Source organism: Engraulis encrasicolus, chromosome 9 (genome assembly GCF_034702125.1).
Source record: "Engraulis encrasicolus isolate BLACKSEA-1 chromosome 9, IST_EnEncr_1.0, whole genome shotgun sequence".
In the NCBI taxonomy this organism is placed as follows: domain Eukaryota; kingdom Metazoa; phylum Chordata; class Actinopteri; order Clupeiformes; family Engraulidae; genus Engraulis; species Engraulis encrasicolus.
Window position 1 is genome coordinate 38,368,230 of NC_085865.1, and position 21,268 is coordinate 38,389,497.

The 21,268-nt window shown below is 41.4% G+C and overlaps 1 protein-coding gene across 2 annotated transcripts; it reads left to right on the plus strand.

Moving 5' to 3' along the window:
• Window positions 1-373: 373 nt before the first annotated feature.
• On the plus strand, window positions 374-21,196 carry frrs1b (ferric-chelate reductase 1b). Of its 2 annotated transcripts, none has more exons than XM_063207110.1 (16): window positions 374-466; window positions 1,211-1,409; window positions 1,737-1,888; window positions 2,779-2,873; window positions 3,146-3,290; window positions 5,235-5,417; window positions 5,842-5,940; window positions 6,924-7,074; window positions 9,133-9,246; window positions 9,857-9,972; window positions 10,410-10,496; window positions 15,236-15,333; window positions 15,747-15,805; window positions 16,157-16,300; window positions 18,612-18,694; window positions 19,310-21,196. In XM_063207110.1, exons 2-16 carry the CDS (start codon window positions 1,211-1,213, stop codon window positions 19,400-19,402), a joined length of 1,818 nt encoding a protein of 605 aa, XP_063063180.1. In that variant the 5' UTR covers window positions 374-466; the 3' UTR covers window positions 19,403-21,196. The 2 variants fall into 2 exon arrangements, with proteins under 2 accessions (XP_063063180.1, XP_063063181.1); XM_063207111.1 differs by having other exon boundaries at window positions 18,639-18,694.
• Window positions 21,197-21,268: the final 72 nt, after the last annotated feature.

Consider the following 21,268-nt stretch of genomic DNA (forward strand, 5'->3'; position numbering starts at 1 on the left):
TAATTCATAATTTATAAATGAAATGTTGGCCCAGCTCAATTCTTTATGATCCCTCCATGCAAGACGAGCAGTGTGTGCGCGCGCGCGCGTGTGTGTGTGTGTGTGTGGTGGGGGGATCCCATTGCAGATGTGTGAGAGAAAATGAAGGAAATAATCGGTAGCATATTAATGTCACTGTGTACATTGTCTACTGGTTTCTCTCACGTGTGTGTAAAGACCAGGTTGTTTAGGGATATTCCACCCAATCACTGTGCTCGTGTTGCAGAGCCAAAATATATAAAAATATATTTTAGCATTCAACTATTATTTTGCGCTCTAGCGCCATCTGCAGTGAGAGTGTGGTACATCTCTAGTCCATGCCAACTTCATTCACCAGCTTTTTTTCACGGTGTATGGAGGTCAAGAAGACACACACACACAGGGGCAAGTTCAGGACACAGATCTGGAATGAACAACTAAAATCGAAGTAAGGAAACCGTATCGATGATAGTTCTAATCATTAAGTCTTGTTATGATTACCTGATGTAGGTGATATAGAAAAGCTGATGGGATACGAGGGTCATCTCTGTGACAATCATAGCGTAGTACTAGTAGCATTGAAGGCTGTTCCTGTCATTATATGACACTGTTTAATAATTTCGCTGAAGTAGGCTACGGAACAAAAGCAGGTTGTTGTCCAAAATTATAGTAAACCATTCTCTTCTGGGCTATCTTCGCGGTTTCTGATACTGCACGTGCGGGAAGTTGACAAGGAAGTGAATTAGCTCAACAGCAGCCATGTCCTCAGATGGGACTGTCCGACTCCTCACATATCTGATGATCTAGTTCTGTGGCTTTCCTGACCAACCAGATCTTCTTCTCTAGTCCAACCTAACTTTAGCCAAGTTTAGCGATGTGTGGTGAAAGTTTTTTTTGTTTGTTTCAAAGACAATTACGGTCTTCCTACTACTATTTGGATCATGTTTTACTAAGTACCGTTTTATGGTATTTTTCGCCCAATGTTGGCTCACATCTGACGTCTGTCCTTATCGTCCACAACACACCCTGGGGGTTTGGGTTTGTGTGTTGATTGCATGTCCCGCCTGTTTTCATTTCGTAGTGGTCAGTTTCTGCAGTCCACCATATCATTTAATAGAGAACTCAAACTCTCCCAGTGCTGTTGGTCATAAAGCTACAGTAGCCTATAACTCGTCCTTTACTGTGCCTGCAGATGACAAGTAAAGGGCAAATGACCTTGTGGTTATTCTTGACTTTGTACCTGCTGCCCGGAGAGTGCTACCCCAGCGGGAAAGTGACGGAGTCATGCGGAGACATGATGCCTGTGCATGGGCATGACCCAAGTCCCCAGATCTCGCCATATAACATTACTCTGGACAAGTACCAGTACCACGTTGGCGACCAAATCAGAGGTGAGTGTCTGGTGGATCAGGGTTATTTCTGAACAATAATAATAATAAAAAATACTAGTCTAATAATAATATTAAACAACCACATAATATATGAATAACAATAATATTATCAACATATAACAATAATATTATCAACACTGTATACAATGTTGGTAGGCCTACTGTAAAATATGGCTACTTTCTTGATGGCAGTTTTGCATGCATATGCACTACAGACTACAATTACAGAATAATCAGCATGATCATCCACCTGGTCATTAGCAGATATGTTGTGATATGCTGTTTATCTAAATGTCCTGCTGTGCCTGATAACCCTCTCGTTTACAGTGACATTATCTATGACTTCAACTGGCAGCAGTCATTTCAAAGGCTTCCTGATCGAGGCCCGGGCACAGGGCAGGCGTAACAGTGGGGCAGTGGGTTCATTCACCCTGGTTGACCCGGGCATTTCACAGCTGCTTGATTGCAATGACATAAAGGTGAGACACGCTCTGATCACTTTGGCGTGTTTGGGTTAATTAGTAAACAAAAAATGTTCTGTGACAGTTGACAAACCCCAGTTCACGTGCACTGTACAGTATAGGGAGATGTGACAGATGTTTTGTCTGAGTTTGTTAAAACAGCTCTTAAGTTGTATTTTAAACCTTAAAATGATTTTTTCCAAAATTTTGAGTGGCAGAGCTGAGTGCTTCTCTGATGCTCTGAGTGACAGTTTCCACTTCCATTTATATAGCACCTTTCCACTCCCTCAAGTGCTTTGCAACCTATAGATGGAGGGAATGATAATTTACTTAGCAATGCTGTTGTGATGCATTTGAGTTTGTTTTGGAAAACAGTGGTTCGGCTCACCAGTGATCCCATTTCTACCAAAAGGTTATGGGCTGTGTGTACATTACATTACATTACATTTAGCAGGCGCCTTTGACCAAAGCGACTTTCAAGGAGACAATTTAAGCAAGAACAGGGTAAGGCGCAGTGTTCAATTGCAACACTGACAACATTGTCCAACACAAAGTACAGATGACGTAGCAAAAAAGAAAAAAAAAGATGCATTAAAAAATGGCAAAAAGTAAACAAAACATAAAGGCGTAGTGTGCAGTTGCAATACTGACAGCATTGTCCAACACATGGTAAAGAATGTAGCATAAAATAATAAGAAGGGAAGAATGTAGTAGCATAAAATAATAAGAGGGATATTAAGGCATTTTTAGATAGCAGACAAAGACATAGGCGCAGTGTACAGTTACAGCACTGACAGCAATGGCCAACACATGGTAAAATATGTTTAAAATGTATGTTAAAAGCAATTTAGGTGTAAAGAAGTGTGTACATTTTCATATTTCTACTATTTCATGTTTGTACTGCATAGGGTTCAGCGGTGAGTCACACCAGTAGCTCTAAAAAGACAGAGGTGCAAGCGATCTGGACAGTCCCAAACAACCCCCCAGCACGCATACAGTTCATGTGAGTGACCTGTCCAGGCACATTTCATCTTTGACTTGTCTAGTAATAGACTGACATGCGTTTACTACTTCTATGCTTACTTTCTGGTGTTTTGTCTGTGTCTGTCTACTAAACATCGTTAGCTTGGTAAAGTTCTCCATTGTAACTCACAACAAGTGGATGAAAGCAACATCAACAAGTGTCATATAATGTAACACGTTATGCACTACTGTATGTTCATATCCTACACTTTCTGTGCTGCTGTGTTAATGCATGACATACTACCTGTGCAGGTTCACAGTGGTGCAGAAGACCAAGCTCTTCTGGGCTATGGTGCCAGGGCCTGTGGCCACACTGAAAGGCACCACTGCTGAGCCACCACCTCCCACAACCAGAGACGGCACCACCACCACACCACCCGCAGTGCTGCCCAGTCTGGTGAGCACCAACCTGGGCTATTGGCCATTACACAGTTGCTCCATTTACATGAGACATTTAGTTCGGAATTAACTGACTTAAATTTTGAATTAAGTGTAATTACGCTTTGAAAACGTCATGTAAACACCTCTTAATTCGGAATTAAAGGAAAGCTCAAAGTGAACTCGGCGGAACTATTTAATTCGGAATTATTAATTCGGAATTAAAAACATCTTGTAAATGTAGTGACTGTTACAGATTGTCAGTCACTCAGATAGGTGGCGGCCTGTGACTACTATCCAAAACATTCTGTTCAATACTGAATGCACACTTGCAGGAATGTGTTTGTTTATCAAGGACTCCGTGTGCCTCGTAGAGAGGCTTAGAATCCTTGTATTGTATTGTATTGTATTGTATTGTATTGTATTGTATTCTCTAGGTCACTATACTGTATGGTATATCTTATGTACTACATGCACTGCATAGTGAATAGAATAATGTAAATCACGCTGTTTGTACAATACAATACAATACAATACAATACAATACAATACAATACAATACAATACAGTATAATACAGCATGTATTTACTGTATATATTGCAGTATCACAACTATGAAGTAGATTCAAAGTAGGGCTGCACGATTATGGAAAAAATCATAATCACGATTATTTTGGTCAAAATCGTAATCACGATTATTAATCACGATTATTGATTTTTTGCAGATTTTTTTGAAAATTATAGAATGGATACGGGATGAATTGTAATAATTATGTAAAGGCAATAGCATGAAACTTTGGTGGACAGATTTCTGGCCAGAAATACCAGCCTGTCAGTATGTTCTGGCTTCAAGGACGCTCTCAAAGGTAGGTCACTATTGCGACGATTAAATCACGATTAAAATCAGGACTTCGATTTCACGATTTTATCACGATTTTCGATTATTTTCGATTAATTGTGCAGCCCTAATTCAAAGCGCTTTAAAATACATACACATTCCCACACCAGTTCTGGAGGCTGCCGTACGGCACCAATTGTCCGGTATTCACGTGCGAGGAAATCCCATTGGGAAACTCCGACTCCCATTGTCATTGTGACACAGCACTCCACAGCACACAAATGAACACTGCACACAACAAAATTGCATTTATGCCACACCCGTGCAAGGGGGCAGCCCCTCAATGGCGCCCCTAGGGAGCAGTACGACGGGACGGTACCATGCTCAGGGTACCTCAGTCATGGAGGAGGACGGGGGAGAACACGGGTTGATTACTCCCCCCACCAACCTGGCGGGTCGAGAGTCGAACCGGCAACCTTTGGGCTACAAGTCTGACGCCCTAACCGCTTACCCATGACTGTGTGCATTGCAGTGTAGTGTAGTGCAATGTAGTGTAGTGTAGTGCAGTGCATTACACTCTGCTGATAATTTGTTATTGCTGGACAAATGGACTCAAAAGAAAAAAGAAGAGGACCCCAAATACAAAAGAAAAGTGTATTCCATCTACATTGACGGTGTTTTTTGTTTGAATGTCTCCAAACCATCTGCGAGAATCACTATATGACACTTCATGCAATTTCTTGGGTAGGCTATTACCAAGATAGAAGAAGTGGTATTATGAAGGGCTGTTATTTTTGCTTTAGCAATGAGTCAAAGAGGCCATTACTCACGCAGAATTTTGGACTAGCAGAAGTGGCCCATTTTAACCCCATTTTTTCCTGTTAGTCATAAAAAGTGGAAAAGGCTTCCAGAGCCTGGCGAGTTTCTTCACAAACAACCAGTGATAGAAGCACAGACAAAAACAGTGTGAATTGACAATTGTGGATCTGATTACCAATGTAAAACATAGTAAAATGTAAAACATGTAAAACAATGTAAAACATTTTACCAATGTAAAACATTGTGTTATATATCATACTGTATAAAATCTTGTGTTGTAAACAAATGTTTATGGTCGTTCCTCAGTTCAGTGCAGAGGAGTGTGGGACCAGTAAGTCTTGCCTGCGTGACCCTGTCAACTGTGACCCCAAGACAGACCTGAGCTGCAACTTCCTGTCCTTCAGAACAGCGGAGCAGGGCGTGCAGTTTGAGTTGAGCGGCCCTGCAGATGGCTACGTGTCTTTCGCCCTCTCCTTCGACAAGTGGATGGTAAGTGGCAACAGGTGCTTTGGACTCTGCATTGTGATTGTGGTTGCTTACGTATGGTAAAATGTGACGTCGCAGACATACAGCTGATCCTCATGACATTTACGCATTACATTCACGGGCCTGAGCCAGTAATAAGATAGCATAGGATAGGATGGAATGGAATACAGCAGAATATAATGTAATAGAACAGAATGTAATAGAATGGCTTTCAACTTGTCATGCCTCATACTCCACATCCTCTTTTCCAAGGGAGAATGTCTGGTATTAGTGGTTTTACTTGATTTACCCACTTGTTCTGTGTGCTTTCACTTGCTCTACTGAGAGGGCAGTCTTAACTGATGTTGATATTTTTTATCCCTCTGCATGACATTTGCATTGACCTGCTGTGGCCACCCTTGTAACTGTGTGTATTGCTTCTCCGCAGGGAAATGATGATGTGTATATGTGTGTGAGAAATGGCGACCGTGTGAAGATCAGTGCTGCCTACGTGGTTGGGAGAACTCATCCTGAGGTAGCAGCAGAGGTACAGTGAAGTCGCTCACAACCATTCCCCATTTGTTTCAGAGTGTACATAATCAGTGCATCTTCATGAGTGAGTAGAGTAGGTACATATTGTAGAGTAGGTACATATTGACCTTAGCATATATTATGTACAGTGCATAGAATGTCAAAATTGCCATTTTTTCTTTTGTTCTTGTAACGTCTTCTAAACTGCTTGCTAAAATGCCTAATTGAACTGCGGCTTCAATTAGCAGTGATTCACACATTTTAGAGACATATCGGTACCTATACTAAGTGAGTGGTAGGCCTGTGTGGATTCACGTGCACTGTAGGCCTACTGTACAAGTATTTCTGTAGCACATACTGTAGCCTCAAGATCTAGTGCAAGTGCTAAGTCTTTCAAATGCAAACCGCAGCTCCTCTGCTGAGGTCTGCAAAGCTGTTTACGGGACCCCCTTCCTGTGCTGACATGAAATACTACGCCAATGAACCTTTGTCCCTCTCTCATATACTCACACACCCTCAATCACGCCCCGGCACGGCCGGCCACTTGGGTGTTGCGTTCTGCTTCCTAGAATGCTCTGACGGGTTTCAGCAGTGAGGAGTCCACACACTTGAAATCCTGTGTGTGTGTGTGTGTGTGTGTGTGTGTGTGTGTGTGTGTGTGTGTGTGTGTGTGTGTGTGTGTGTGTGTGTGTGTGTGTGTGTGTGTGTGTGTGTGTGTGTGTGTGTGTACGGCCATGTGTGATTTCAAGTCACTCTGGTCAGTCTGTGTTTGTAGAGAATCTGAAGAAAACAGCAATGGTCCAAACCTAATTCTTCCATTCTTTCAAGTGTGTGGACTCATTCTAAAGCTTAACCTGGGATGGCTCCCTTTGCAATAAAGGATTCATTCATTCATTCATTCATTCATTCATTCATTCATTCATTCATTCAGTCATTCATTCATTCATTCATTCACTCACTCACTCACTCACTCACTCATTCATTTTTCCTTCTCAATAGAATGTCCTGAGGGACACAGCGTGGGCGCTGACGGACGGGGTCATCCAGTGCCGCTTCAGCCGTGACGTCAACCTGGACCGGCTCAACCAGAGCCGCTTCCGATTGGACCACAGCTACTTCCTGTTCCTGGCCAATGGGAGAGCAGAGCGTGGTGAGCAGAGAGTTGTCTGTTAAAGTTTTTCTGTCTAACTTCTTTGTCTAATATCTATTTTAATTTAATTTATTTTAATTAACGTCCAGTGTTTGACAGTGTTTTACTTTTAATTGGCTCCAGCAATCAATACTTATTTTGAACTTTCATGAAGTTGATGTATTTTACTTAATGACCTTTTTTTGCAGTGATTTAATCGGCTCCAACAATTAAGTAGCCTGTTCTTGCAGATGGGGTTGCTGGCAATCGCCCTCACTGCTTAACTTCATCATAACCACATTACTAGGACATTACTGAGACTCTTAAGAAACAGATTAAGACATGGCAATTTTTTGTATAACAGAAAGTTAATAATAGAGGCTCTGCAAGAAAGACCAATCCATGCAGCCCATGTCTCATTATTAACCTCTATGTAACACACCTGAAACTATGTTCTGCCTGATACTATGTTTTATACCTGATACTAAGTTTTATGTAAGTTTATTTTTTTCTTAATGTGTTTTTGTAAGTTTATTTTCTGTATGTCTATGTGTCTGTCTGCGTCTGGAACTATATTTTGGCTGCCATTTTGACCAGGATTCCCTGGCAGAATAGACTCTTGGTCTCAATGGGACAATCCTGTCTAAATAAAGGATAAAGGAATATATATATACACACACACACACACACACACACACACACACACACACACACACACACACACACACACACACACACACACACAAATACACACATTTTAAAAGCAAGTAACCTATCTTTGGTTAGAATGTTGGCTTCAATGTTGTAGTTTGCTTAGGAAAATAAATCTTTCTGTCAAATAGGTTACTTAGTACTACATAGCAACAGTAAATACGATACCTAAATAATGATCACATCATTTTACAGCCTTGCCATCTCTGTACATGTCATGTTGGCCCTCTTTATCAAAGAAGTCGAGATTAATTTGCACTGGCAGGCTCCTGTGGTTTGCTTCTCTCTCAGGTGCAAATGAGGAGTTTGTCAGACACCCCCCTCCCTGGGTGAGATGGTTGATATTATCAGATGTTTTGCACCTTGCTTGTGTGATGTCCGCTGTGGTTGCATGCTGGCCCATGCATGTCTTGCCAGCTAAGGCTATGTCACAGGATATTTTCTCCTTGCACACTGGCCTGTTGATTGCTGCTGACAACCCTATGTGAAGTTTTGCTGCACTATTTTCGGTATCCTGTGGGCATTTACAGTGCGACGCAATTACAGTACAGTACAATTACTGTAATGTGCGGTTTTTGACATGGTAGGGCTTTTAAAGTGTTTGGTACCTTTTTCTGAAGATATTTTGAGATAGGAACAATCTTTCTTTTTCTGCCATGAGTCTGTGAGTCATGGTGGCGCTAAGATGAATGTTTTTTTCTTTCCTCTTAGCCTCCATCACCTCTGACTAACAGAACTGAAGGCATTAATTAAAGACCACTCCCTTAAGAAGCAGCAAATGTGCTCATTAAATGTGCTTTTTAAAATCTGTATTCACACTACAGTGACCTACGTAGACAATTATCTTTTGTATTGAAACATAAGGTATATTTTGAAGATAATTATGTTTTTTTTTATCTGTGACGGTGTGTGCATTTTTCATTTGCTAATGGCAGCCTAAATGTCATTCATGATCAGATCAATATAATGTCTGTCTGTCTGTCTGTCATACTCTCTTTTCCTGTCCATTTCCTCTCTCTCTGTCGGAAAAATAAACCCTCTTTTCTCCCCCATTCTATAGCACTGCTTAACAAAGGGGGAGAAAAGTAGACCACCCACATCTACATGGAATCCATACTTCTTCTTTTTTAAATACCACTTAAGAATATTTCAGATTTTTTTTATTAACTTAATCGATTTATTGGACTGTGCTGCCCTGTCAGCTTATGGACCTAAATGACCAGACTCTACGCCGAGGCCATGTTGTGTTTTATGTGCTTTTAATTTGCATTTATATGTGGATTGAGGAGAAGTGACCTAAAGACACATTTCTGTGCAAAACGACAATAAAGTTGATCTTATCTTATCTTGTCTTATCTTATCTCTCAGGCGTGATCCATCGTCACGGCCGGCAGCCCCTCATCTCCAGCCGTCAGATAGTCATCACTGGCCCCCCAGAGGACCTGGAGGGCTCCCGCTCGCCCCTGCTCGTCAAATTTCATGGTGGGGTCACGACCCCGAACGTCTCGTGTTCATGTCTTGTGCACCTCATGCCGCACTTTTACACCGTGTCGCACTCGCGCATACCGCTGACCAAGCGCTGTTGTCGCCTGGCCTGACGAGCCTCTTTGAAGGATATTTTCTTTCTGTTAAAGAACATGGGGTTTGTGTCAGATTGATAGATGGTGTGCGTGTGCGTGTGCGTGTGCGTGTGCGTGAGTGAGTGAGTGAGTGAGACCACGTGTCTTTTTGTTATTTGCGATTTGAGATTTAAAAATGGTGCATTGGTAACAAGCCGAGTTGTGTTATTGTAAGGCTCTAAGTAATTAAACATTTAATAATAATAATAATAATAATAATGATAATAACTTGGTTTTATATAGCGCCTTTCAAGTAAACCCATACATTTGATATTTTCATGTAGTTCAAGTACTCTCTCTCTCTCTCTCTCTCTCTCTCTCTCTCTCTCTCTCTCTCTCTCTCTCTCTCTCTCCTCTCTCTCCTCTCTCTCTCTCCCCCTCTCTCTCTCTTCTCTCTCTCTCTCCCTCTCTCTCTCTCTCTCTCTCTCTCTCTCTCTCTCTCTCTCTCTCTCTCTCTCTCTCTCTCTTTCTAGGCATCTTCATGCTAGTGGCCTGGATGACTACAGTCAGTACGGGAGTGATCTTTGCCCGCTACTTTAAACTCGACTGGCCCGAAAGCTCTTTGTTTGGCCAGCGGGTGTGGTTTCAGGTATGTGCCTGCACTAATGACTATTTTGAGTGGTTGGTTTCAGGTTTGTGAATTCACTAATGACCGTTTTGAGTGATTGTTTTCAGTAATGTGCATGCACTAATTATTACCGTAAGTATTGGGTTGGAGGAGCATCATTTAAACCCTGTAGATTATCCAAGCAATCCAAGTTGACTCATGTGTCCTCCCCCACGGTCCAATTTCACAAAATACTTTCCATCTCAAAACTATTAATTACCAAATATTAGTTGTGCTGTATTTCTCTCAATGGTCTGCTTTTGAGTGTAGTTTCCTCTGTCAATAGAACATACTTCATTGTCAGAGATGAATGCTTCTCTGTGCAAGAAGCAAATGCTTCTGTGACGCGCGTGTGTCAGTGTGTGACATTCATTTGTCACAAGACAGATAACTTTTCCATATCCGCTGGGTGTCCGCAGGTCCACCGGGCCCTAATGGCGATGACAGTGGTGCTGACTGGCGTGGGGTTCATCCTGCCCTTCGTCTACAGAGGAGGCTGGAGCAAGGTGAGGCGCGCATGCACACACACACACACACACACACAGACACACACACACACACACACACACACACACACACACAGACATGCACGCGCACACACACACACACACACACACACACACACACACACACACGGACACACACACAGACATGCACGCGCGCGCACACACACACACACACACACACACACACACACAGACATGCACGTGCGCACACACACACACACACACATACAAACGCACACACACAAACACATGCGCACACACACAGAAACAGACACATGCATACGCACAAACACACACACAGGAAGAACAGACACACTGAACATAGAAACAAGCACACACAGAAATAAACTCACTCGCTCACTGACTCACTCACTCTCATACACACACAACCACCCACACAAATACATACAGTACTCTCTCAACCACCCACATACTCACCCAATACCTTCTTTCTGCTCTCCCTGCCTCGATGTTGCTCTCTCACACACCCACTCCATCACCCACACAAACAATCAAATGCACTCTCCTGCTTGCCTGGATACACGGGGACGACATCTGTGATCACGTGACAACCTTTCACAGCCACGTGAGAGAGAGAGACAGACACAGACAAAGAGAGAGAGAGAGAGACAGACAGACAGAGAGAGAGATGAAGAGAGAGAGAGAGAGACAGACAGACAGACAGAGAGAGAGATGAAGAGAGAGAGAGATACAGAGAGAGAGAGCTGTACAGGGGGTCATAAAAACAAGCATGTTTTTGTTACACAATCATCCAAACCTACACTACACACAGTAACACGTGAGTCGGCAGTCACTAATTCCAATGCCCACTGTTGTCATTATTCACTGTCATTGCAGCCAGACCGACACAGACTAGGCATGTGCACACACACACACACACACACACACACACACACACACACACACACACACACACACACACACACACACAAGCGCGCGCACACACATGCAGAGATGTGTTAACACCTCTTCCAAAAGTGTCAGTGTGACTTATTCTGCACCAACTGTGCGGCACGTATTCTGTCTCGGTGCCTTCACCACACAGCTGCCTGCTAGATGACGAGACTGTCCCCCTCTCTGTCACATGCATACAGGCCATGTGGACTTTGCCGAACGACACACACATACAGATACAGACACACACACGCACACGCACATGCACATGCACACTGTCCATGCATGCACACTCACTGTTCAAACCTGTTCCCTATTAAATACCTTTAAAAAAATAAGAAAAAAACTACCTGGCATCTGCACTTCTACATTTCCTGTGCACTTTGTTTGTATTAGTGATGTCAGATATGATTATGTCCTCGATTGTAAGTCGCAATGTAATGTAATGCAGTGTCTCTCTCGCAATTGTGTGTCTCTCCCTCACACGTTTTGTCTTTTTGTGTGTGTCTGTAAGGGTTTTTTTTACCGATATTTGTGGCAAACTGTAGCGAAATAGCTCGATCAATGATTAGAATAAAATATGTGTCACTCTCTCACATGCAGACTGACCATGTGGACATGAGCGGACAGTACACACACACACACACACACACACACACACACACACACACACACACACTGAGTCACTGGCCCTGTCAGAAATGTTAAGTCATTCACTAGGCCTACATCATAACAATATGGCTATGGCATTGCTGTGGAACAGTCCACCCTTTTTTGATTTTCACATATTTGCAGTATTTACAAGCATTATTCATGATTGTTCATATAGTTTTCCTCTCAGTGTTTTCGGTACTCAGATTTATTGGTATCAGAATTATTAGCATAATTACTGGAAGTAAATGGGAGCATTAGCATCAAGCCACAAGTGATCACAGGATGGGATCGCAGCACACACAATGCAATTCAGATTCTGGACATCCGGAGTGACATGGGAGTCCCATTTTTTATCCATCATGGCGACGCACTCTCTGCCCATGCGCACCTTGTCTTCACTCTACGCCCCCGTACTATACTGTGGCCAATGCATTTCCCAGCCAGTAATTGTTCTTATCCAATATACTTTCTTTGGTTATAACAGAGGCTCTGTACACAGGGGTTAAGGGTCATGAGGGTATATTTCATAACGTTTCCCCTAATTCCTGTTCTTATACCTACCTAATGCCTAATCTTAGGGCAGTATGGTAAAGAACGTGATCACAATATATATTTTCCATATTGACTAATGTTGATTTTTATCATGTCTGACACTGGACAGAACAGGAAAGAGTGACACTACGTAAACATACACTGTGGAATGGAATACAGAGAAACGTTTTACAAAATAACTAATAATAACTGTTATAACAAACCATGACTAGTAGTCAAGTACTCCATACCAATTAACTTCATCAGCATTGGTTGAAATATGTTTTAGATTAAATGTGAAGCCCTCCTTGTATTCATACCTATCTCCGTGTTGGGAGATGAAACGCCGCATGATGAAACACTGTTCATTATCAGTCTTGAGTTTATTCAGTGGAATCCGTATTCGTGGCTGGTGCTTGCTGCCTGCCTGCCTGCCTGCGTGTGGGGTGTTGGTGAGGCATTTATGACTCATATGGGACATCTGTAATGTTATTAGCTGCCAAAAATGCCATCCATATTTTCCCTCCCTTCCTCCTTGAGGTGAATGTGGCTGGTGTCATAGCTTTCTTTACCACTAGGGGGCAATCTCCGCTATACCACTAGCAGTAACTGGTGACAACCGGTTGACAGGGAGACTGTACTGTACGTATTACTGTGTGCCATTTCAAAACCAGCCCACCTTGTCATTATAAGTGTGGAAAGCACAGGCTGTCCTTGTCAGACCACTCAGAATTCAGTGTAGAGACGTTTATATTTGTGTTTTTTTAGTTGAATTACATAACTTTCGTTGTGCTCTTGAAGACAAGGTGTCCGTAATCTTGGGTTTCTGAATAGAACATTCATGCCCTTTGAATGGAAATTGGCCCGTTAACTGTTTTTACGCAGAACAACTGATGCTTTTGGCATTGCTTGGCATCTTGTATAATAGTAAGGCTTGGGCTTGTTATTACAAACCAGTCAATAGATTGATTGATCTGTAGTATTACTTTACATTACGTTTACATTGTAGGACATGCTTTTATCCTAAGTGACTTACAGATGAGGACATACTACATAGCATACAACACTTGCAAATACAAACAGCATAGGAAATATACAAAAACAAGTGCATTATAAGGTGATAAGTAGGATAACCAGTACATATGAAAAGCAGCGTAACTTAATGTAATGTCAGAAAGGATATTTAGTTATTAACAGTCTTCTACTTCTCGTCAGTGATGCTAGTGCATAGCTCTACCTACAATCACAACAGCCACCTCTTTATTTTTCTGAGTTTGCCAGGACAGCAAAAGGTTGATAGAGTGTCAACTACGCAGAGATATGTTGGTGCACACACATTTCCTATCTATTAAAAAATGAACTGTCAAGGAATGACAGAGGGCTGTTTTGCCCTGCAGTATGTACCGTACTGTACTATGCTGCACTGAAGACTGTTACGTGCTACTTCCACTAGCTGTGCATTATGTGCTCATATCTTTCTTTACCCGCATGTACTTAAGTTACAGACAGTACACTCTAGCTGTAAATATTACATCTATTCTGCAAAATATGCTGCATGTGTCTGTAAATGAAGCACAATCTATACATACACGTATAACAATATGCACTTTGGCACGTGCATTTCTGAACTGCGTTTCACTACTCTGTACACAGTGGATGTAGTGTCTTCTAGAGTGTATTTGGCCTCGGAGAACTCTTTAATTGAATGTTGAATATCTGCATTTTCTTACCGTGCTGTATGTGATGACAATAAAGTGGAGTCTAATGTAGCCCATGATGCACGCCGTACCACTAGTGGTAATTGTAATAGGTATTAGTAATTGAAAGGTTAATTACTATAGTATTACTCAACTATGACATAACACAGGGCCTTTTGTAATGCACAACGTGTTTTAACGGGTTAAGCATCGACTAGCTAGTTAAGGTGCTTCATTAATTGAGAACAGTAGTAGAGTGCCTTTAATTGTACACAGTACACAGCAGCATCATTTCAAAAGACTCAACTCAAAAGACAATGTTTATAGCTCAATTTGAAAGCAGATCTTCCACCCAAACACCCACTAATGCAGACAATAAAACTCTGTCTTCCAAATTCTTAGTAAAGAAGCACATATGGGAGAATACGCATGAACGTCCATCCGGATACTTTGCTCGTGAATGTGCATTACGCCCCTTTTTGGGTAAAACAAACCGAATGTCTCATTAACTTACATGCTACATCGGCTAGCCTAAATGAACACAGTCCATGCTTCAGCCACGGCTGTATTATTTGAACAGCCGTCAACACAACACGTTCTCGGCATGTTGAGCGGGAACAACGGTAGTCTACAGGTCCTTGTCTTTCGTTTATTCTTTCCCAACACCACCAATTGACTTGCATTGACTTTCCCCCTAATGTTTTCCCCCAAAAAAGGGCGTAACGCACATGGCACACGTCATGCCGTTCATGCGTATAGAGAGCAAAACACTTCTGTATCTCTTGCTGTACCCATCTCCTCCTTTTAACGGGCTAATGCAACCTAATGGCTTAACTCTGTAACTGTTGAATAAACACTGCACTTTCTTACCGTGCATCCTTATATGTGAGATGACAATTAAGTGGAGTCTAATATAATGCAACCTAATGTCTGTGTCCACAGCGGGCAGGCTCCCATCCTTACCTGGGCTGTACCGTCATGGCTCTGGCCGTCATCCAGCCAATCATGGCCCTCCTCAGACCGGCGCCAGACTCCTCCAGGTACGCCAGCTGTACAGTGAGCTGTCACACCAGCAGTCACTAACGCCATGTAACAATGCAACTCATGCAAAAAAAGCCTTCCTTACTGCTAGACGTAGAAAAATGTATCTGGTTGGAAAAAAACATTGTTCCATTTCCATCTACTTGGTATTCATACAGACATAACAGCCACTAACAGTATACTGTGTTTCCCAGTGCAGATTCTACCGTTTAATACAGTCACAGACTGTCCAGGGTTATTATGAATCAATTTTGGATGGCCACAGTAGACTTCTACTCCTAGTCACTGTTCAATTCTGACTTTGATTGAAAGTACTGTATGTTCTGTGTGTAGTTTCAGAGAAATCGAATGTGAACTATCGGATTTGCTAATGCCCATTTGTTACAATGTTCTTTCCTCTCTCCTCTCGTAGGAGACCCATCTTTAACTGGATGCACCTGGGAGCAGGCACCATTGCACAAATACTTGCAGGTAGACAAAAAACCTCAAACAAACAGAAACATTGAACCATTTCCACTCATTTGGTGACCACAATTGGCTGTGTTTCTCTCTCTCTCTCTCTCTCTCTCTCTCTCTCTCTCTCTCTCTCTCTCTCTCTCTCTCTCTCTCTCTCTCTCTCTCTCTCTCTCTCTCTCTCCCTCTCTCTCTGGGTTATGGGGGGTGATGTTGGGAATGGGGAAGGAGAGGATTACTCCCTTTTATGGTGAATGGAAGGATCAACATACATGTAATGTAAAGAACACTTTTTAATTGGTGACAACGGTTCACAATAAAGGAGTGTTGAAGGTCTCTCTCTCTCTCTCTCTCTCTCTCCCTCTCTAGTGGCTGCCATCTTCTTAGGGATCCACCAGCAGGCTCTGCTTCTGCCAGCGCCCTGCTCCACTGGGGTCCTGGCCGGGTTCGTGGTCTGGGGGGTGCTGGCAGACCTCGTTTTCGAGCTCCACAGTAGAGGTTATATTTTTCCAGGTTAGTTTTTTTTTTTAAATCTTTTATCATTTATATTTTTCCAGATAAATGTCTTTAATCTTTTTGAAATGATGTATTATTTTCCAGGGTAAGTTTTCTTTTCGACTATAGCAACTGTGCGACTAAGAAAAAAAGATTACCTAATAATGCATTATCTTTTTTTTCTTCTTGGAAATGTTCCCTTTGTCTTGTAACCCTAGGAGTTCACCCACTTGCAAAAAGCAATTACTTTTATTCTTGTGATGATAAATGCCTGTGTGCCTCAGTGGGGGAAAAAATCAATGGCAGAGTCTGATTGTATTAAGCGGTAGAAAATCTGCACTTGGAGATACTGTATATTGTTATTGGTTGTTGTGCCTCATTGAATACCAACTAGATGTAAACAATGTGAGAGCTGCTGTTGTTTATCTTTTCATAATTGTACTTCCTGTGTTACTTTCTGTTCCTGTTCTTTGTCCTTAGTAATGCATTAATGGGTTCTTCACGCACCACCAACTATCTACCGAAAAATGTTTTTTATACTATGTATTTTTTTTTTTTGAGTTTTGCATTTTAAACGGAATGTTTTTTCGGTAACACTTTATTTTAGGGACACATCTATTAGCACTAATACATACAATATTAATGCCTGTGTAAGTAACTTGTAAGGCATGTACTAAGCAAAATAAGACAGTTGTTAAGCATGTATTCACAAATGTCTTGTTCATGCCCAATTAGGGATTTATTACTAATATAACCTTAGTAAGGATCAGTAAGCCTATATTTCTATTTATTAGTAAGTAGTAAGTGGCAGAATACAATGTGTATAAGCTCCCGACACACTGTGTGAACAAACCCTGAACAGTGTGAAAACAGATGCAGAATAAGGGTCCCTATTCTAAAGTGATGCATTGGTCAGCCCAGATGGCTCAGGGCCTCTGCACTACCAAAGTCCTAGGGCCCCCACACCACCCAGGACTGCACTACCTAGCCCCTCCGATCTACAAAGTGTAAGGGTATATCAAATAATTAATACTTACCCAGTCGAGTCATATAATATTCTCTAGTTCATATCAATGACAGGGAGGTAACAAGAGCCTATACATAGCAAGGATTGAACGTACACTTGTCAATGGCGGTGGGTTGGTGAGATGTAATTTTTTTTCATGTACCACTGAGTTTTAATTGTAAAAAAAACCCAAAATAAATGCAGAACATTAGAATAATAGTTTTGAAGCAAAACTAAACTACTCTTTTGTGATAATTAGGTGAATGTTTGAGAACATTAGCTTCAAGAAGTGCAGTGCATGATGGGTACGCAATCTAGGCCAACAGACAACCTACCCAGCTCTGAGCCTACGTCCTTAGCTCCTCCCCTCACTTGTGAAATTTAGTTGCTATCCAAACAATTTGCCATGTACGTAACAACAGAAATATTATCATTGCTGCATTGGCCATGCATTTCTGACTAAGGGCGTACCCATCATGCACTGCACTTCTTGTAGCTAAGTTTCTCAAACATTAACTTATTTATCAGAAACGAATAGCTTAGTTTCGCTTCCAAACTATTACTCATCGTTATATTCTGCATTTATTGCAGGGTTTTTACAATTAAAACTAATTGGTGTATGAAAAAATGACATCTCACCACCCACCGTCATTGATAACTTTACGTCCAATCTTTGCTATATAATGCTTCCAATTACTCATTTAACATAGTGAGTAGAATAAGTGAGATCTTCATACCTACTGAGACTAAAGTAGAATCTGAAATGTTCTTACACTTTGCTTCCCGGGGGGGACGCAGAGTGGGGGCCCTAGGTAGTGCGGGGGCCCTAAGCCATCTGGGCTGAGCAATGCATCACTTTAGAATAGGGACCCTTATTCCACATCTGTTTTCACACTGTTCAGGGTTTGTTCACACAGTGTACCAGGAGCTTATACACATTGTATTCTGGCCCTTACTGCTTACACATAAATAGAAATCTAGGTCTACTAGGTCCTTACTAAGGTTATATTGGTAATAAATCCCTTATTGTGCATGAACAAGACATTTGTGAATACATGCTTAACAACTGTCTTATTTTGCTTAGTACATGCCTTACAAGTTACTTACACATGCATTAATATTTTATGTATTAGTGCTAATAGATGTGTCCCTAAAATAAAGTGTTACCGTTTTTTCTTCTGTACCCTTCAATCTCTCCTTGCCATTTTCCTGCAGGTAGCCATTAGGCTGTCTAGCAGTGGGAAAAAGGCTTTTTGCAATCATTGTCATTGTACTTGTGTACCTCATATGTTTTATGTAATCTACATGTTTGCGCATTCACAGAAGTGACTGCTCAATATTTTGCTGCAGGTCGTGAAGAGGAGGAGGACAAAGAGGCTATCTTCCCGAGCTCCACAGAGGCAAACGTACGTACCATAGGCCACAGGGAGAACTGGGTGATAATTAACCATTTTCACAATTACGTCAAACTAGTTCTGCTTCGAAATAAAGCAAGCAGGAAAAATGAGAACTGCTTTCTTGTATCAGTTTCCAGACCACTGTGTGGTGGGAGTTAATGTCTATGCACCGGCTGCCACCTCTCCTGTTTCAAATGCATTGAATTTGGGGAGCGACTGTAGCACTATGAACTGTCCGTTAGAGTGCTGAACTGTTTTGGATCCTTTGTCTTACAGTAGTGTTGGCCTTTCAGATTATTACAAACCGATCCAAGAAATGTGTACACATGTTATTGTAGCGAAAATAATTCTTTATTTAATATATATTATTGGGGTCTTAAGCCATTCAGCCTCTAGCCTCTATTCAGTTAAGAGTGGGACAGGAAACTAGTGGGAGAGAGAGATGGGGAGAATTAGAAATTACCCTAGGCAGGAATCAAACCTGTGTCCTCGGCTGGCATGACAGTATGGCGCTCTTGCCATTTCAGCCACGGCCAAGAATTCATTCTTGCATCAATCTTGAGTACCTAGGATCTCTGTTGTACTTCTTGTTATTAATGGCTGATGTTTTCATGCCTCCTACAGGAGTTCCGGTTCAAAAGGATCGCGTTGGGAGTGTTCCTCTGTGGAAATCTGGCCTTCCTGGCAACCCTCATCACCATGATAAGTAACGTGTGACGGACACAGGAAGTCATATCTGTCTTTTTTTATTGTAGCGGGTTTTGCACTCAAAAGAACAAAGTAGTTCTGAAGTCTAGTGAAGAGGGGGAACAGTATTTATCATTTTAGCAAATCAGCTGTCTGTTGAAATGTTTACATGTAACATATCACAATATAGGCCTTGATCCTGTGGACATTTTAGTTGTGAAAATGGGGAGATGATCAGAGGAGAATTATATCACACACAAGGAGAGTGTCAATCAGATTGCCAGATGTCATTGGAGGACATGGAAACTGAATTTAAATTCGCACAACTTCAGTCATTAATTTCACACAACGTAATCAGCAATGTTAAAATAATCATTAGGCAAATTATGACACTTTTCCTCATTAGAAAGTAGAAGTATTTAGCAGATGCTGTCATTTCAGACAACAGTCCTGGTAAAAGTTGTTTTAAATCTAACTGCTGCCTCAATTAGCTGCTTAGCAAGTTGCGTACTTGTAACATCTGTTTTTGTTTGGTTGTGCAGTTAATGTACCTTCATGTGCCTTGTCTACTTTAATTGGTACATCTCATTTCAGAGTTATGAGAAAATGAGAAAAGACACCCGTTCATATTTCTTTATGTGTTTTGTCAATTAATACACTGCCAATCAAGATTTTTTTAAAAGTTTATTGTACTGCATCATTTTCTTTTGCCAGACTATTGTTTTATTTCTTTGATTTGTCAGCTGATCGATGATATTTCCTATCCTTATTTTTTTTGTTATTCTTTTCAAATTCTACTTTATATTGTGTTTTGATGCTGGAGTCATCATTCTCATGTACTCAGGTCACTATGGCAATGCCTAGTATGAATTCATAATGTCAAAGCATTAGCAGGGAACCAATGTGCAGTATACTGTTGAATTTGGGTGCGTTTCTCAACACTGTAGTTGCTAACTAAGGGCAGTTTCACACCTAGTCCCCTTTTAAGTGAACCGAACTCAGTCCTCTTTAAGTGGACCAAAAAGTGAACCGACAGCGACTCATTTCTGTTTTTGTGTATTACAAAAAGAACTGGCTAATCTTTCTGGTCATGTTGGGCTTTTATGGTGTGCGAGTCATCTTTTTGATCACACCAGGTCATCTAGAACCCTTAAGTGATTAAACCTAGTCACAACAGTGTAACTTGTCAGGATTGTACTGAGACCACGTCAATACAGGTCACAATACGGTTCACTTCCAAGGGGTCTGGGTACACTTGGAGGGTTCACATATGTACAGAAAAACCTGGAGTCACAGGTCTGAGTTCACTTAAATAGCTGAAAGGGACCAGGTGTGAAAACTCTAATTGTTAGAAAGTACTTGGTTGCAATGCAATTTCCCATTGGCAGCCTAATAAGTTGCTAAGTGGTCGGCAACAGTGCTTTCGGGAAACGGGGCCCTGATTAGTAGTCGTTGTTGTCTATGCAATCATGATGAACTCCTCTGGTAGTTTATATTGTCATTTGACCATTTTATTTATTATGATTAACAGAGTTGTACCTCATTATTTATCATTCATGGGACACCACTGAACTGCCAGGACCAAAGCTCTGACCAAAGACTACTTTTGAAACGGAGAGTGTTTATACAGGTATAGTGATTTATGTCACATTTGTGGGTGACAAATTCTTGTTCTTTCGTTCTAAAGGATGTAATTATAATGTACAGTGCCTGTGTATGTTAAAAACCACACTCCTTCTGCAATGCAAATATAATTGTTTGTTTGAACAAATGTTTCTCATGAAATATATTTTTAATAAATTGTTCACTGCACTTGCCATCTAATGCATACAGCTAAGTCTTCTCTCGTATTGTCATAGCAACCAAGCCTATAATTTGACTTTAATGTAAGCACAA

What these genes read in the sequence shown, in the direction of transcription:
- frrs1b (XM_063207110.1), top strand. Translation starts at nt 1,211, where the DNA reads ATGACAAGTAAAGGGCAAATGACCTTGTGGTTATTCTTGACTTTGTAC. An exon ending in CAATGGGAGAGCAGAGCGTG is followed by an intron (nt 7,075 to 9,132) that starts GTGAGCAGAGAG and finishes CTTATCTCTCAG; the next exon opens with GCGTGATCCATCGTCACGGC. An exon ending in CCGGCGCCAGACTCCTCCAG is followed by an intron (nt 15,334 to 15,746) that starts GTACGCCAGCTG and finishes CTCCTCTCGTAG; the next exon opens with GAGACCCATCTTTAACTGGA.